General features: G+C 42.3%; 1 protein-coding gene across 9 annotated transcripts in view; it reads right to left on the bottom strand.

Moving 5' to 3' along the window:
• The window catches only part of ARID1B (AT-rich interaction domain 1B), a 411,398-nt gene that overhangs the window by 359,272 nt on the left and 33,709 nt on the right, over positions 1–18,417 (bottom strand). For 6 of the 9 annotated variants that reach the window (XM_073789769.1, XM_073789773.1, XM_073789768.1 and 3 more), the window contains exon 2: positions 1,511–1,705. In XM_073789769.1, coding sequence (XP_073645870.1) covers positions 1,511–1,705 — 195 coding nt within the window. Of the gene's footprint in view, positions 1–1,510; positions 1,706–10,601; positions 10,624–18,417 lie in introns of those variants that run through there. The other 3 variants (XM_073789770.1, XM_073789772.1, XM_033867884.2) reach the window with 2 other exon arrangements.

Raw genomic sequence — 18,417 nt, 5'->3', positions numbered from 1 at the left:
TAAGTAAAATAAAATAAAAGGAAGAGAGAAAGAGAGAGGAAAAAAAAAAATCACAACTCTCATCTTACTTTTCAATCATTTACAAATTAACTCCCTCTCATAAATAGCAGCCTCAACTAAAGAATTTTACTCTAGGCAGCAAAGTATTACTGGAAGAAAGGAGTAATGTTGAATCAAATTACAATACAATTAAGTATGCAACTGACTGCTAAAATTCTGAGTGGCCAATCTTTAATAAACAAGGGGTGAGAACTTCTGACAATAACGAAGGCCATTTAAAGAATCAATAGCTGGGATTCAAAGGCTGAGCTGCTTCTATCTTTCCTTACAACTGCCTTAACATAAAAATATCGCCAAAGGACAAATTAAGATAAAGAGGAAAGACAATTTTCGGTCTCTAAAAAGACAGGGCTGAAGTGTCATTTATCTGTGAACTTTTAGGACACAGCTATGGAGCATATAAAATATATCATTCTCCACATTCACTTCAGAGAGAACAAAAGTTCTATCCAACCTTTTTTCCACAGTGATTTTTGGTCAAACATGGGGAAGAATTTCCTGAGAGGAAGTACTGTGAAACTCTGGAACGGGTTGCTTGGCAACACTGTGGAATAACCTATCTGGAGGCAGGAAAACAAGCAGGGCATCAACCCGATGCACCACCAGGTTAAAGGCATGGTGCGGGAATTTATAAATCAGCCTTTCTGGTGCTCCTAGAAACGAAATACCCTAAAACAAGTCTGACTCTCCTCATGGCAACATTACAAGGATATACTCTCCAGTATCCAAGAGACTGTAGGCTTACTACTGCCAGAAGGTAGATGGTCATTTAAGGTAACTTCAACTATTTGATTCTAGAGAAAAAGGAGAAGAATATTTTTTTTTAAAAGAAGAAAAACTCTTTTTTGTTTATGTAAAAACACAAAACCCATTCAAACCTACGAAAATTGATACACATCAAATTCTCTTATAAGAAATACAGAAATCTTTTTTTTCAAAAGATACAGAAGAAATACGTCAAGAAATAAAAGCAAAATAACTTCTGGGGAGACTAAAAAAACTTTTAAGCTGATGCCATCTTTATGAGAAGGACCTTTAAATAACTTAAAACTTCACCCTAAGAAGTTTATTCACAGCTCAAAATTTGACACTGTCTGACATCAGAAATATTAGAAAGCCAAGTTCACTTTGGGGCTTAGATCTATATAATTTGCTGCAAAATGAGGACACAGTCAATCTTTCAAATATAGCTGGTAACACAGGCTTTCTACCAAACAGGAATTCTGTCCACTTTGCTCTAAGAAGGTCACTTTTCTTTCTTTAAAAGAGAGGGTGGGAAACATTGTACCTGTGATTATTTCAAGAAACTATGAAATCTTTTAAAAAGTAGAGAAAAATCAGTGAAATGCCCCCCCCAATACTCTCAAAACTAATCTTCGGTAGACAGTAAAAGACAAAGACAAAACTAGGACCAACTGTGCGGGGAAGTGGAGTAAAAACTAGCACAAACCTGCTGCTGTGGGTACTGCATTCCTCCCATGGCCCCTGGGGTCCGACCTTGAATGCCAATCGGATACCGCTGTGGGCCTGGGGGGCCGTAGGAACCTGCCGGGTAAGGGCTGCTCTGCTGTGGCTGAGAATGAGGGTTACTGCCCATCCCATACAGCTGAGGTCTCTTCATCACCATGGGATCCATTGGGCTGCCCTGTGAAGAAATACACGAAGAAGTAGGCTTATTAAGTCATTATTACAAAGGCAGAAAGTTTGCTATGCTAACGTATACATTATAAACGCAACTATCCTTTCTTTTGAAAATATTAAAAACGATGACCTGACAAATAAAACCCAGAAAAACATTAAGAAAAAAACCTAGGTGGATATAAGACATTTAATTTTTTACTTTTAGTAAGGCTTTAATAATTAAGAGGGATCTGGAGCAAACAATATAAGGAAAGATTTCGCGTTCATCTAAAATTCTACTATGCATACAGGAAACGGGCATGAGTTAATCTCACCCAGCTCCTTTTAGCTTACTAGTAACAAAGGCAAAGCACAGCGAGTGGTTAGGAACCCTTTCTGACTTCAAAGTATTCTTAGAACAATTACTTTATTTTAGACCTGAGTCTGCAAGTCCTGATCAAACATTAATGCATCTGAGTGCTCATTAGAAAGTGAAAGGATAGATTTCAGATAACACAGAATGTCTAGGGTAAAAATTTTCAAAGATCACTAGTGCACATGAATAAGCACCCAGACTGTGAGTCACAAGCCACCTTCTCCATGCAAGTAAGCGTCTCACCAAACATAACCAGTTCAAAACTAGACTTTGAGTTTTATTTTTGGCTTGGTGAGTCAGCCCATGGGCCTCAGGGCCAAGGCCATTCAGGAGAGCCGAACTGGAGCCTCAGTCTGCGCTTTCATGCCCTGGGTGCTTCAAAGGAGCAAAGCGGTGGTGGCGGAAGTCCCTCACCGCGGTGCTACAAAGGCCTACAGATCCCTCCTTCCTTCCTTCCAAAACCATATACTGATGCCTACTGTGTGCCAGACTCTATGTTCACACTGAGTACACGGGGACTCTCAGGAAGGCTTGAAGATTAGCAGGGTAAATGGAAGAAGCCACGTTCAAGGTGGGGAGGGCCAGGGCACAGAGTACCACGGAGCAGAAGAAACGGCATAAAGCACAGGCTCGAGGGAGCTGAGCTGCCTGGCGTGTGTGAGGAAACATAAGCAGTTTAGATCCAAGAAGCCAAGCGGCAGCTGGAGCAGGCAGAAGCCAGTAGATGGGTGAGCCTTACGTGCCATTTTAAAGGCTTCAGACTGTACCTTGGGGATAAACCACCGGGTGCTTTTAACAGAACTATAGAGTCAGATCCGCCTTCCGCAAGGACCACTCTCTTGCCAGCTGCCCGGAGCCAGGGTGGGCTGCCACAGAGGCAGGGGAGCTGAGGTCCTGGGCTGGTAGCAGCGCTGGGCAAAAGCAAGCCCAGATTCAAGTAAGAGAATGGCAACACAGCACGACTTGTGAGTGATGGAAGACAGGTGTCAAGGGTGGCTTAACAGATAAGACACCAGGTGAGACAGCATGCAGTAGTAGAAGCAGATCAACCCTCCCCAGGGGGCGGGAGCCTTTAGTATTCTGCATATTAAAACTGAGGTTCCTGTAAGGAAATCCAGGTGAAAATATCCAGAAGGAAGAGCCAACTTGGGGAGGAAGGTCTGACCCAGAATCATAAATAGGGAAGTCAGCATACAGAGAATACATGCTCCTGGAGGCGGCGACTCCTGTTTTACTCACTCACATTATATCTCCAGGACACAAGTCAAACAGTGCACCTGGCACACAGTAACTCCTCAGTAAATACTGGATGAATTCATTAATATGAAGCACATAAAACTGAAGGACTCTACCCAGGAAGAATATATGAAAAGAGAACAGAAGGTAGAAGGGAAAAGGAGGCCACAACTAGGCCAAAAGAATGGTCAGAAAATGTAGTTAGAGGTTGTAGAGAGCACAGTGCTATGGAGGAGAAGGGAGCAGGTGTCGCAACATGCCAACTGCAGCCCAGGAGTCCGACAGGTGAGGGCTGAAGCTCTGGCTATGCCTCGTGACTGGGAGGTAACTGCTGAGCTGGGCGAGGGCAGTCTCGTTGCAGAGGTGAGGGCAGCTCCTGGAAGACCGGGAGCTGGGCATGAATAGGAGGTGAGGGGGAGCCAGGAGTGTAGACCCCAAACCCAAGGCGGGAAAGCTACAAGAAGCCCCAATCAAGCAATTATACTCCAATAAAGATGTAAAAAAAAAAAAAGAAGCCCCAGTCCTACACATCCCCCAAGGCTGCCCGCAGTCTCTGCCCTCCCTCCTTCTTAGGGGTACCCTGGTGCTCATTTCAATGACTTGAGTAACCCACTCATCACACATTTACTAAGCATCTACCGTGTGCACTACGCAGGACACTGGAAGCAAAAAGTGGACAAGTGTCGGTGGCTGTCCTGGAGAGGTGAACAGGCTGAACAAAGATGACAGTGCAGCCCAGCAGACATCCTGAAGGGGCCGTGAGGAGAGAGCACGCCAGTGGGTCTGAGTTCTCACAAAGCCCACCTATAGAAATACCTGAGCTTAGTCCTGAGGGGTTCATAGGAATTTGCCAGGAACTGATCTCACCTGAATGAAGATATGTGTAGGCCAAACAGCTCCGCTCAAAATTCACAATTTCATGGAATTTCAACTGTGCTACTTTCACCAGCCAAGAAAAACGTTTACTTACTGTGACAGAAATTGCTCAAACAATATACTGATGTTACACAACCTGTGGTGACTTCACAATCAACATACAAACATACATGGTGACCTCATGTAATGAAACTAAAATTGAAAACTAAATTAAGTTTTCTCAGAATGATTTAAATTAGAATTTATGCCTAAGAAAAGCAAAATGTAATGATTTTCCACACTTTCTTTCAAAAGATAAAATAAAACTTTCTATGAAAGTGTGAAAATCAAGGCTGAGCTGGTGATGCTAGAATCCGCAGAGTGAATGAATGGCCCACAGAGAGTAAATCAGATTTCAGGCTAAATTTCCAATATGGGGCCCGAGGCAGCCCTATCTTCACATTCAATCTGAATTAGCCGGGGCATAGGAAAGGTCTGCTTACTTGACTTTAAATAGTGCACGACCCAAACTGGCTTAATTAAAGCAGAAATTTAAAATGGGAGAATGATTGGAATGTCTATATTTTAATGCTATAGATAACAGTGCAGCAAATTCACCTTATCAGTGACTGAAACTGTTTTGTAGTATCTTTCTCACCACTGCCATAAACTCTCACAGCCCTACTTAAAATTCAGTTAATTTGCACCCATGTCAAAATGTTAGCTTAACCCTGAGATTTCTGAAAATCGAAAGCATGAAATACACAGATTATCTCTACCTCTCAAAATGCATCAAATGCCTTTCAGTGAGATTCAGATATGAAAACAAGATACTTACACAGTGCAAATTATTTAATTTTAACCTTCTCTCCTTATGGCCTATTATTAAATAATCAACCACAATCCAAATTCATCCCACTGTGTACTCTTGCTATTTTTAACACTAAATATGTACCACTGCAGGATCTCAACCCCTGCTTTTTACAACTCTCTCCTTAAAGAAAACAAAACCCAGATCAAATCTAAGACTTTCCCAAAAATCAATTCACTTCTCATAGTCACATCTAACCCAAAACAACTTTGTATTTTTATCATCTACCCTTCTATTGATTCTCCAGTATCACCATTTTCAATTCTCACATATAATTTATATCAGAGACCACCACATTAAGAATAGTCCTCAAATATTTCTCTAAATATGTTATTCCAAGCACATTTTTCCCTTCTAGTTACCATTCCACAACTGCTGCAATTTGGACTTCAATTCCATAAAATAAGACAAGTGCTTTTAGAGTCACAGTGTGTCCAGCCCATTTCCAAAGAAGTCTTAACATAACTAGCCTATGTTTAGTTACTCAGCTTCTAATGAATTTTATTACTTGATAAGACTTTCTTGTAACTCTTCCTTATTCAAGTAAGTTTTTAGATATGTATGTATTTAAATATGTAGTTATGGGGGTTCCCTGGTGGCACAGTGGTTGAGAGTCCGCCTACCGATGCAGGGGACGTGGGTTCGTGCCCCGGTCCGGGAAGATACCACATGCCGCGGAGCAGCTGGGCCCGTGAGCCATGGCCACTGAGCCTGCGCGTCCAGAGCCTGTGCTCCGCAACAGGAGAGGCCACAACAGTGTGAGGGCCGTGTACCGCAAAAAAAAAAAAAAAATGTAGTTATGTATGTATGAGTTATAACTCTCTCTCCCTCCCCCTCTCCCTCCCCCTCTCCCTCCCTCCCTCCCTCTCTCTCTCCCTCCCTCTCTCTCTCTCTCTCTCACACACACACACACACCCTGTTTCCTGGATCTCCTTCTGGCAAGCTGCCACTGCTGCCTACATGCTCCAAAGTCTCAGAAGGTTTCCCATCCCTGGGACTACTAAATAAGAAGGAGTACGAAGTAAATTTTTTAAATATATATTTGAATATAGATTCTAGACATATTAGGTAGCACAGTTAGGCTGTATTATAGGTTAAATAGGGTTTCAGAGGCTGGCCTGGAAATCCACCTACCCTTTAAAGATTATCCAAGTTAAAGAACAAGTCCCTATATATTTTTAGCATCCTTCAGATATATATTCAGATATTATAGCATCCTTCAGATGCTTTTTATACTAAGATATTCCCTCATTATCCCTCTTTCAGAGTATACATACACAAGTATTTATAATAAAGATATCTACGTAACCGTATTCACTCCTAAATATCAAGTTAAGGGGATATCTTATTAGTAGTTTCTTTATGAATATAATATTTCACAATTTTTTCAGCCAAATTCCTTAAACCACAAATTGAAAAAAGACATTGAAAAACCCACAGAAAGAAGAACTATCACATCTTCTTGATCTATAATCATATCTATATATCTGGATTAAACAAGAGCTCAAGGAAAGAAAAACTCTCCCCCTTTTGAATCATTATTTGGGAAAATGTTCTGTCTTACCAGTAACCAAAGAAAACTTTTGAAGTAATATTCCATTACGTATGAAATGACAAAAATAATAAAACCCAATGTGAGTCAACGAGTATTTGAACTAGTATGTATAAAGCAGTGGTAAACTCTTTCTGAAGGATAATATGACAAGAAGCTTTTTTTATTATTATTATTTTATTTATTTTTTGGCTCTGTTGGGTCTTCACTGCTGCATGCGTGCTTTCTCTAGTTGTGGCGAGCGGGGGCTACTCTTCGTTGCAGTGTGCAGGCTTCTCATTGCGGTGGCTTCTCTTGTTGCAGAGCACGGGCTCTAGGCGCGTCGGCTTCACCAGTTGTGACACGTGGGCTCAGTGGCTGTGGCTCACAGGTTCTAGAGCACAGGCTCAGTAGTTGTGGCGCATGGGCTTAGTTGCTCCGTGGCATGTGGGATCTTCCCAGACTAGGGATTGAACCCGTGTCCCCTGCATTGGCGGGCGGATTCTTAACCACTGCGCCGCCAGGGAAGCCCACTATGACAAGAAGCTTTAAACAAAAGCTTCAAAAATTATTACCTTGTTCCAACTATAATACCCTCTTGAATGGGGCAGGGGTGCTATTTATCCAAATTTGTCTGCAGCTACATGATTTCTAATACTGAGGGGAGAAAGCATGGTCTGTCCTGTGGGGAAAGCATGGACTTTGGACTCAGAGAGGGTCCACACCCTTATCCCAACAGTTAATACCACTGTGTGACTCTGAATATTGGTGCCTATTTCTTAGTTTTCTCACTCACTAAATGCGAGAAATACCTGCCTCATAATTATAATGAAAATTGAATTAGTGAGAACTAAAAGGATCTCAGAGCGACTAGTTGTTCAAAGAAGAAAACTGAAACAACCCAGCTATTCAACGATTGTAGAATATGAGAATGAGCCATAATATATCAGCATAGTGGAATGGACAGGGACATGGAAAAGTACATCTAAAACAATGTCAAATGTTTAAGAGTGATGTGCATGAATTACAGCTGTGTGAAAACTCAGTTGATAGCGATCAGGGCCAGCCAGAGTGACCTGTAAGTAGTGGCTGTCATATCGCGAGGCAATCTATGTTGACTTTTCTGTGATGATGTCTAAATATAACTATAAAATGCCTGTTTTTTCCCAGGCATCCTGCGAACACTACCATGGCTTGCTGGGGGATGGGGGTGGGCGGGACACAGCTGCCCCACATTCGGCCGCCTCCGTCCCCGCACCTACACCCTCACTCACAGCACACACAAGCAGGAGGATGCTGCTGCTCTGCTCTTTGCCTGTCTAAACCCAAGCTCACTCAAGCCCCGGATCAAGGACCACACCCCAGTAACACTATCTGTGGGACCTGCTAGAATCTCTCCTATGCAGGCTGTAACCGACTTCTGGGTTGCCTTATATTGATATTTAACTCATGTACCGTTTTTTTCATTTTTATGTGTTACTTCTTAACTCCCAAGGAGACTAAAATGGCAATGTCCATGCTTTGTACTTTTTTATGTCTCACTCAGCATACAGCACAAATGACTTAGGAGGATCATGGTGCCTCATAACTGCCTGGGAATGAGGACTGATCACATAAAGTGTTCTCAAAAATAAAAAGTAAAACTCACTAAGCAATTTCTGTACACACATGGAGAAGATGCACGTAAAGTCAATGATAATATATAATGCAACATTAGTAGTCAAATTCTTCTCCTAATGGCATTAAAATCAGTTTAAGTGGGCTTCCCTGGTGGCGCAGAGTCCGCCTGCCGATGGAGGCGACACGGGTTCGTGCCCCGGTCCGGGAAGATCCCACATGCCGCGGAGCGGCTGCGGCCGTGAGCCATGGCCGCTGAGCCTGCGCGTCCGGAGCCTGTGCTCCGCAACGGGAGAGACCACAACAGTGAGAGGCCCGCGTACCGCAAAAAAAAAAAAAAAAAAAAAATCAGTTTAAGTCAAAAACAGGCACGGGGCACTAAATATTCTCCCCTCACTTCATTCATATTCCCTTCAAGCCAGAAAATACCAAGATTCTCAGTTACCACTGTCACTACTACCACAGAATCCAATTACCGAAGATGACGTAATGGAGGCTTGGAGCTGCGGGGACTGGCCCAGGGCTGCAGTACTAGTGCAGGTCTCCTGACTCAGGTCCACATTTCCTTCCGCTGTATCACGCCTCTGTGTACGATCATGAGAATCAGGTAGAAAAAAAATGCAACCCAGCATCTAAAACCACTTTTTTTTTTTTTACTTCTATTAATGGCAAAATAGTGCCTGTTTAATTAAGACTCGAACTAAAACACTGAAACTTCAACTTTGGTTATCTATACACTGTAGGTTCTCCTCTGGTCAGTCAGGAATATTTGCCACATTCTACAACGGTACAGGAAGGACCAAGAACTGGAATCCTAAGACATCAGACAAGGCAGGAAAGGCTGTTTTGTTCTTGGCTCTAAGAACCATCAAATTACTGATGCCCTCTAACCATGATGCCATTCACAACGTGAGAGGAGGGGCAGGGAGGAACCGAAATACTCATATACTGACTTGGAAAGAGGACCATTGTCAATATTTTTGTTTTTCGTTTGGTTTCCTTAAGGCAAGTTACAGGGAACATACATATTTGTGGAGCCACAAAACGAAATCTGAAGGAAGGGGGCAAGGGGATGATAAAAATTTTTTTTGTAAAGGTGGGATTATAGACAACTTTTATTTGAGCAGTTTTTCTCTGAAATAAACATGTTTTGATTTACAGTTTTAAATAAAGAAGTTTGTTTTTCACATATATATCATTAAACAAAACAGGAGTAGAAGGCACAGTATTTTTTCCTAACCACATTTTAAATTTTATCTCTAATCCTAAAATCTAAAATATCACTGGATTTTTACTTTTCAGAATTATTAAGATTAGAAATAAAATATTAATAGGTTGTTACCTATGTATATAAACTAATTTCCATCAACTACCCATAAAAAGTAACAATCAGAAGCTGTGATTCTTAACTCTTAGGGACACTCTTTTTTAAAAAAAAATACATCCAGGATGTATATACATCTCAAATCTAGCATATAGTGTCAGAGGTTCGTATAATATCCTCTAGAAACCCAACCAAAGACCCTCCTGACCTGCATAATCATATAATGACCAACATCTACCATGCATTTCCAAAGCACTTTAATACATTATCATTTGATCACACAATTCTTAAGGCACCCTGATAAAGGATTTATCAATGAAACACAGAATCTAAGAACTGAAAAGAACCTCATTGGTCCATACATGATGTACGTATGAATCCCCTAAAAGTGTCTGCAACCACGAATGTTATGAATTTCTTCCTTCTATATAACAAAAATCTGTTCCTTGTAATTTACACCCATTGGTTTTGTTACTTTGATCCTTTCGCAGAATATTTGAAGATAGCTATATCTATTTCCCTTTTCTGAGCAAAATATGCCAGTTCTTAGTCCTCTTAACACAAAACATATCATGGGGAGGACTTTGCTTCTTCTCCTACATTAGGACAAATCCTACATTAGTACAAATCTGGCCTCAGGTACCTGTATTATTTGACAGACTCATCACGCCCTTGATCCGTCCCATCAGCTGTGACAGAACCCTACCTCCCCCATCTCCTATTATACAGCTGGTTAGCTGACTCAAGTGGCAAAAATTTTTATCTCTGCTTATTTTCATTTTGCTTGTTTCTGGTCACTATTCTGGCCTGACATCTAACATACTAACTGCATTTCCTATCTTGACGTCAACCACCAATTAAATCAGCATGCCATTTCATTCATACCTCCCTCCACGGCACTGATAAAAATACTGAAGAGGTCAAGGGAGAGGACAGAGCCTTGGCTAACTACTAGTGCCATTCATAAGGCCTGACATAAATCCAGGCATCAGAGCTCTTGGAGGAAGGTCTTCATCAGAAACCTTAGGAAAAGCCTTTCCACTCCACTCATCCACAGCACTCTTCCGATTCACTCATTACGCTCATGACGCACGCCCAAGTCCGTACCTACCTCTGGATGACAACCTCCTGCCCACTTCAAATTCCTCCATCTTTCCTAATATATAAAATAGATAGTCCAAAGTTTAGAAAAACACTTAGAACTTGAGACAAAAAGGTACAACGGAAAGGGAGGTGGCTTAGACTCAGACAAACCTGGGTGTGAATCCTGCCTATACTACTTATTAGCTATGTAAAATTCGGTTCACATTTAATACAGCACAGTTGTGTTCACCTCTGGTGTTGCTGGGGGACTGATTAAATGAGGTACCACAGGATTTATCACACAGTGGGAGGTTCCTAAATCTTTTTTCTTTTCCTCTCAACAAATTAGCAAGTTGAAGTCAGAGCAAACAATCACTCAATAATTTAATCCATTTACTTTCTTGTCTCACCCGCATACTGTTAATTAAAGGTGGACATTTTGCCTTATTCATCTTTGCACACCTAGCACTCAGTAGAATGCCTGGCATGATTAACATTTGCTGAACAGAAAGAGCAATGGCTTCCGCAACACCGCAATGCTGGTTAAACAGCAGGGCTCTATCAGACTGGAGGCCTCTGATGGCCAAGGGGTACCACAGGCAAAGAATCATGCATCACTGCAGACAAAGCTTCACTTTTCCCAAGTTCACGTAAGCCACAGCTTCCAGTACCTCCTCATGTCTGTGCCCCCCAAAGGTGTCACCCTTGGCTGGTTTCTCTCAGCTTCAGAGTTCTATTTCCAACTGCCACCCAACATTCCTGCCTGGATACCCAGGATCCTCCCCTTCTGTTTGTGATCTCAGTGAAAGACACCCCCATCCAGATGTACAAAACAGGGTCCAGGGGTGCTCCTGACTCCCCTCTCTCCTCTCCACCACAGCCAACCACTCACCAAGTCTGGTCAGCTGGACACGTCATTGAGGCCAACAGGAAATCTCCCCCTCCAACCATACTGGCCTCTGTGGCCTCTAGAAGATCCACACGCCTTCCCACCACTGGGCCTTCAACGACACTGTTCCCGCCACGAAGAAGGAGCTCTGCTCTCCTGCAGAACTCAGCGCTACAGCCCTGTCCTCAGAGAAACCCTCCCTGAGCTCCAGACCGAGGCAGGATCCTCTCCAAAACCACTGTGCTTTTCCTTCATAGCACTCATCAGAGTCTGTAAGAATATTTGTGACTACTTGATAAATATCCCCAACTAGATTGTCCTACAGGAAAAGGAACAGGAAGTGAAGAAGACAAATATTAAACCCATTTGTAGCTATCGTCTAGGTACAACAGAATATAAGGCTGTTTTGGTTTCCTGGTTTTTACCTGATTTTTATAAATTGGCAAAACCTATTATTTGCCTAATCCCCCAGGCTCAGCAACTTGTAAGTCAATTCAATGAGTAAATTACTGTCTGACTAAACTACACTTTTTTTTGGGGGGGGGGGGGGCTGTTGGGTCTTCGTTGCTGCGCGCAGGCTTTCTCTAGTTGCGGCGAGCGAGGGCTACTCTTCGTTGAGGTGTGCGGGCTTCTCATTGCGGTGGCTTCTCTTGTTGCGGAGCATGGGCTCTAGGCGCATGGGCTTCAGTAGTTGTGGCTCACAGGCTCAGCAGTTGTGGCTCGCGGGCTCTAGCGTGCAGGCTCAGTACTTGTGGCGCACAGACTTCGTTGCTCCGCGGCATGTGGAATCTTCCCGGACCAGGGCTCGAACCCCTGTCCCCTGCATTGGCAGGCAACTCCCAACCACTGTGCCACCAGGGAAGCCCTAAACTATACTTTTAAATGTAATTTAGCAAACATAGTAATTTTATGAACAAATCAAAGTGTATACGTATTTTTTTTGTTTCAAGAGTAAATTAGATCTAAAAGGAATATCAAAATAGTAATTGAATATATTTCTGTTTTCCTCAGATTTGTTATTCTCACCATCCAAAACAACTATAAAACTATTATCATGGTGTTGACAATTTCTAAAATTTATATCTCTAAGTACGCAATATTGTTCATATCCATGTATCACTACTGACAACCTAGTAGCAGGCTCTTATTTAAGAAATGGAAATAATATGGTATATTTCCCATATAAATACAGATTTAAATCAACAAAGGAAGCTTTTGTGAGAATAAGTCAAATTTCAACCCTACCACTTTTAAAGCTGTGTGATGCTAAAAAAATTCACCTCTTGGGGCTTCCCTGGTGGCGCAGTGGTTGAGAGTCCGCCTGCCGATGCAGGGGACACGGGTTCGTGCCCCGGTCCGGGAAGATTCCACATGCCACGGAGAGGCTGGGCCCGTGAGCCATGGTCGCTGAGCCTGCACGTCCGGAGCCTGTGCTCCGCAACGGGAGAGGCCACAACAGTGAGAGGCCCGCATACCACCAAAAAAAAAAAAAAAAAAAAAATCACCTCTTAACTTCTCTGCATCTCAGTTAACTCAGCTACATACCAAGAATACTACCACTATCACTATAGAGTTGTTAGAGAATTAGAGATAATAGTCAAGTTTCGACACGACAGCCTTTTAATAGGGATAGATTTTATCATCATCATCATTATATGGAGGTATAACACCAGAATAGTCACTATGAGGCATGGATACCCTCTACTCCTCCACTAATGTGCATAAGACAGGCACTGCTTATCAATCCTAGCATTCATTTTCCCGAAGTCCAGTAAGCCTCAGCATCTTTCACCCTGTGGAGTGGCACGCAGCCACTACGGACTATCAGATTTTGCAATCAGAATCCAATTTGCTCTCTGCAGCACAATGGAAATACATAAAGTTTGCCATTGGGTAGACCTGAATGCATATCCATCTCCGGCTTCTGACTGGCCATGAAATATGCTGGGTGAATTAGCCAGTGCCCAAAGCCTGCGTTTTCCCATCTTTCAAGTGAAGATAATACTGCCCTGAAAAAGACAATCATTCTAAAGATATCTGACGTGTGGTTTGCATGGGTAAACAATTCCAGACATGTCAGAGCCGAACCTAAAGACAGACAGACAAGGTACTGATTTCTCCAGCAATATCCATGGTTGCCATCATGCCTCTTTCAAAGTATTTTATTAATTTTTATAAAGTAACAACTTTAAACTGGCATTAAAGAAAATGCATTAAAATATGATGAATGTTAGCAATTGACTTACCTACCGCTGGACAAAGAATGCCTGCTGTGCAGATACACAGGCTACAGCCCCCTGGTGTAAATGTGCTTTTCAGAGACGTGGCCCTATTTAAGATCTACTTTATCAGAACCATAATGAAGTGAAAGCATATACTGACTCTTACTGTAATGCGATTATTCAAAGGAAAAAAGGTAACATGACTCATATATAGTCAAATCTTATATACTGAAAAAGACAAGGCAGCTAAACACAACATATAAGGCCTAGACAGGGTACTATAACAACGGAAAGAAGATTACTATACAGATGCTATCAGGAGAGGAGACAAAATTAAAATATGGACTGTAGGTTAAAGCACTGCTTCAAAGTTAAGCATCTGGACGGTGATGATTGCACTGGGGTATATAAAAGAAAAACCTTGTTCCTAGGAAATACACAGGGCGCAGAGACACTGAGGAGTAAAGGGGCACTATGTATGCAACCTACTCTCAAATGATTCTGGGAAAATACACTGCAGATAGGGAGGTGGGTAGATTAACAGATAAAATAAATAGCGAAATGTTGAAATTTGATGTATAAGAGTAAAAGGTATATGGGATTTCTCTGTACTATTCTTGTAACTTTCCTATAAATTTGAAATTGCTTCAAAATAAAAGCTAAAACAGGAGAAGGGGCAAAAAGGAAAGGATAACTGAAAACCAAACAAAATAATCACTACCCCTCACAAGGGGTCTGCAAGGAGGTCTGCAATTGCTCAGAACCAAGAGACACCAATGAATGCGCAATGTCAGGGGTCTCTGGCAGGCTGAGGGGCGGGCGGTGTGGGGAGGACTACAGGGCAAAGGAAACGTCAAAAAACTAGGAGAGAGAGCACGACGGATGGAAGAAAGAAGTGGGCGTGATAAGGTGGAGCTGGGAAGGGGTAGAGGTTGCTGCACTGTTCCTAAAAGTACTCAAGTTGGCAAAACACATAATGAATGCAAACTTTGAAATACTTTTTTCTAAAAATTCTTAGGAAGCTTCCGTTCCACAAAAACTTAATCTAAAGAAAAAAAAAAAGGATCCCCCAGGTTAAAACCCTGCTCTGGTAGAGACCCTTTCTCACAAATCGCCTTTGCAGGTCATCAGCCTCAATCCTCAAGATGTAATGAGGCTTCTGCCCCCTCAGGTTTCTTACAAGGCTTTTTCAAAGAGCTCAACCCAACCCTGAAAGATGCGAGATGTGCCATCTTTTAACCCAGAACCCTTCCTTGTTTGTTTTTGTAAGTTTCAAAAAGTGCTTTTATAACCACCACTTTTCACATGTCGCCCTGCTCCTGCCTCTTCTCTACAAAGGGTATAAGCAGACCAGCTCCCCTAGCAGCGCCTCCGTCAAGTTCTCAGGTTTAAAATAAGGGAAGCAACTACCCAAATGAAAACATATCTGGGATTTTTAAATCTTAGTATAAATAAAAAAGAGAAATATCCCAAAACTGTGGTTGACAAAGGTTTCAGTTGCAGGAAACAGGGTTCAGAGACTGCCAACTAATTAACAGTTTAAGTGCTCACTCTGCAGAGGGAGCCTAACTCTCCAACTGTCCAGTCTTAGGACCTTAAGAAGCTTTGGTACAGTGGAGCAAGGTCAAGTACACAGACTCTGGAGTTAAGGCCGCCTGGCTCACCACTTACTGTGTGACCTTGGGCAGATCTCATAAATTCTCTGAACTTCAGCTTCCTCCTCTGAAAAGTTGGGATAATAGGAGTACCCACCTCAGAGCACGGTTGTTAAGTCTTAAATTACATAGTAGATACAAAACACACAGAACAGTGGCTGGCACATAGTAAGTGCTCAATTATAACGTCAGAGATGATTACTACTGGATAACTTCACTCCTCTGAGCCTCATGACTCCTCACATGTAAAGTGAGGGATTGAGAAATGAACTCTTACCGTAAGTCTCTTCCCGTACTAGCATGCTCTAATTCTAGAATCATCCACCAGAACTTCCAATGTCATGGTAAAATGTCAAAAGGGATGTGAACCGTTAGGGATATTTCTCCTTTCTGTCTCACTCTTTGACCAGAAATCTTATCAATAAACTGCCCTGAAGGTCAAAGAGAGAGGGCTATAAAAGGGCTCTAAAGAGTTCAAACCCGAGAAGTTCAACATCCAAGCAACCAACACTCGCCTTAAGGTGACACGCCTGCCACCTGTCAAGTCTTCACCACACTACACCTGGACAGCCCTCTTGCACACCTCCGGGCCCGTGCACTAAGGAACACCCCCATGTGGAAAGCCCTTGCGCCGCACGTGCCGTGGCCACCTGTGAACTGGAGAAACTCTTCCGACTCCGCAAAGTGCCATCAGATAAAGCATTCTGCCTCCTCAGGGCTCCCGCCATCTACTGAGACTCGCCTACCTAACAGACGGTCAACATTCATTACAACCAACGGCAACTCTTTGCTTATGTCAGTCTCCCTCCTCAACAGACTCCTTAAGGGCAGAAATGGTGTCTTCCTCATCCTAATTCTCCTCATAGACCCAACTTATACACGGTGAGCAATTACTGCTGCTGTTATTTTATTAATAAAAAAACAAAATAAAAGAATTCAAGTGCACCTTAACCCTTACCTCTCCAAGCTATCCTCTCCTAAATAATATTGTACTGCCTTCCTAGATGTGTCAATGACAGGTAATAAAAACCATGAAACCCGGGCTTCCCTGGTGGCGCAGTGGTTGAGAGTCCGCCTGCCGATGCAGGGGACACGGGTTCGTGCCCCGGTCCGGGAGGATCCCACATGCCGCGGAGCGGCTGCGCCCGTGAGCCATGGCCGCTGAGCCTGCGCATCCGGAGCCTGTGCTCCGCAGCGGGAGAGGTCACAACGGTGAGAGGCCCGCGGACCGCAAAAAATAAAAAAAAAAACTATGAAACCCGATCCCGAGTCTGGCTTGTAACAGGCACTTAATAAATGTTTGGTACACGAATGTGAGAAAGACATCCAACTGTATCTCCTATTCCAAGTGCGACTTCTCCTGGATTCAGATTATAATGCTCCCAACAGGCATCTTTATTTCCAGGCTACACTGTCACCATTCTTAACATCCTTAGAACGTCATTTCCCAAACTATGTTTATAGCTGTTACTGTACTTAAGAGTGAAAGATGTCTATAAAGTACATACCACTCTTTAAGATACATAATATATGTCAGCATAAGAAAAGTCTAAAGCATCCTACACAGAAAAAAACCTATTTAATTTGGTCATACCCAAAGCTGTCTGGGCAAGTTTTCTGTTTTGTTTTGTTTCGTTTTGTTAAGTAGAACACAGGAAAACATAAACTAGCATGATATAAAAAATGTAAGAATGCATTCCATTTTCGTTGTTAGCTGGGTCTATGTAGGTAGACAACCAAAGAGCGTGCGTGAGCGTGTGTGCGCATGCAAGCCTTCCATCCTAGGAAGTGTGAGAGGACAACACAGTGCTTAGCTTACCTGTAGATATTTATATACAGTCGGGCAGTCAGAGCAACTACAAGATATTTTGATATATAGCTGGATAGTAAGAGTAACAACAAGGTATGCTGGTCATATATCCTTAGCATTTACGGCAAATTATTAATCAAGCCCCACCTGAAACAATTTGTTAAATTGATTTTAATCACTGGGCCTCTCGTGTGAAGCTTTGTATAATCAGCATTTCATTTACAAAATTAATTGCCTGATTGATCCTCAGGAGGCAGTTGCTGCCATTACCCTGCTGTCATAACTCCTGAGTAGGGTGTCACAACATGAAATTCTGACAGTATGAAAAGCACTGCTATTTTAAAAATGGGTGAGGGGAGAAAGGGATAAAAGAGGAAAACCAAAGAAGTTACATTACCCCCTTCAGCCTGAAAGAAAGTTGAAAGTGATTTTCATGCTAATTACACTATATCAATACCCTTCTGCTAAATTAATTAACATACAAATCTAGGGTTCAGGGCATGAAGGATTTTTACTATCTTAAAATAATAACTAGAATGTAAAAGCACAGATTCACCACTAGAGTTAAATTGTAACCTATGTTATAAAATATGTATCTTGATATAGATAGACAGATAAAGGGCAGCACTAATTAGTCTGGCAGACTACTGGTCTACTGCTCACCATTTCAATTTCCCATACTCTGCCTTTCTCACACTTTCTAATAAAAAAAGGCATGACCAGGGTGCTTCCCTGGTGGCGCAGTGGTTGAGAGTCCGCCTGCTGATGCAGGGGACACGGGTTCGTGCCCCGGTCCGGGAAGACCCCACGTGCCGCGGAGCGGCTGGGCCCGTGAGCCATGGCCACTGAGCCTGCGCTCCACAACGGGAGAGGCCACAGCAGTGAGAGGCCCGCGTACTGCCAAAAAAAAAAAAAAAGAAAAAGAAAAACCAAAAAAAAAAAAAAAAACAAAACAAAAAAGGCATGACCAGAAATTTTAGGAGTTTATGACTAATACCAAAATATATTTTAAGCATATGCAAAACACACAAAAGCACACATTCATCGGTCTTTCAAAAACAGTATCTAGTATTGTTACACACTTTTTACATTTAATTTCTTGCTCACTATTTAATATTTAGTAGTCTATTGGTAACTGATGGGTCTTCACCTAAAAACCTGTCATCACAATTAATTAATAAAAATTAGGCTAAAAAATACTTCCCCTGTAAAAGAAAAGGAAAAGACAAGTACAGAACAAGGGAGGAAAGAGGGAATTTGTAAGTTAC

This window comes from Tursiops truncatus, chromosome 12, assembly GCF_011762595.2.
Source record: "Tursiops truncatus isolate mTurTru1 chromosome 12, mTurTru1.mat.Y, whole genome shotgun sequence".
In the NCBI taxonomy this organism is placed as follows: Eukaryota; Metazoa; Chordata; class Mammalia; order Artiodactyla; family Delphinidae; genus Tursiops; species Tursiops truncatus.
Note: the sequence above shows the minus strand (reverse complement) of the source record. Positions and strands in the feature narration are given on the sequence as shown.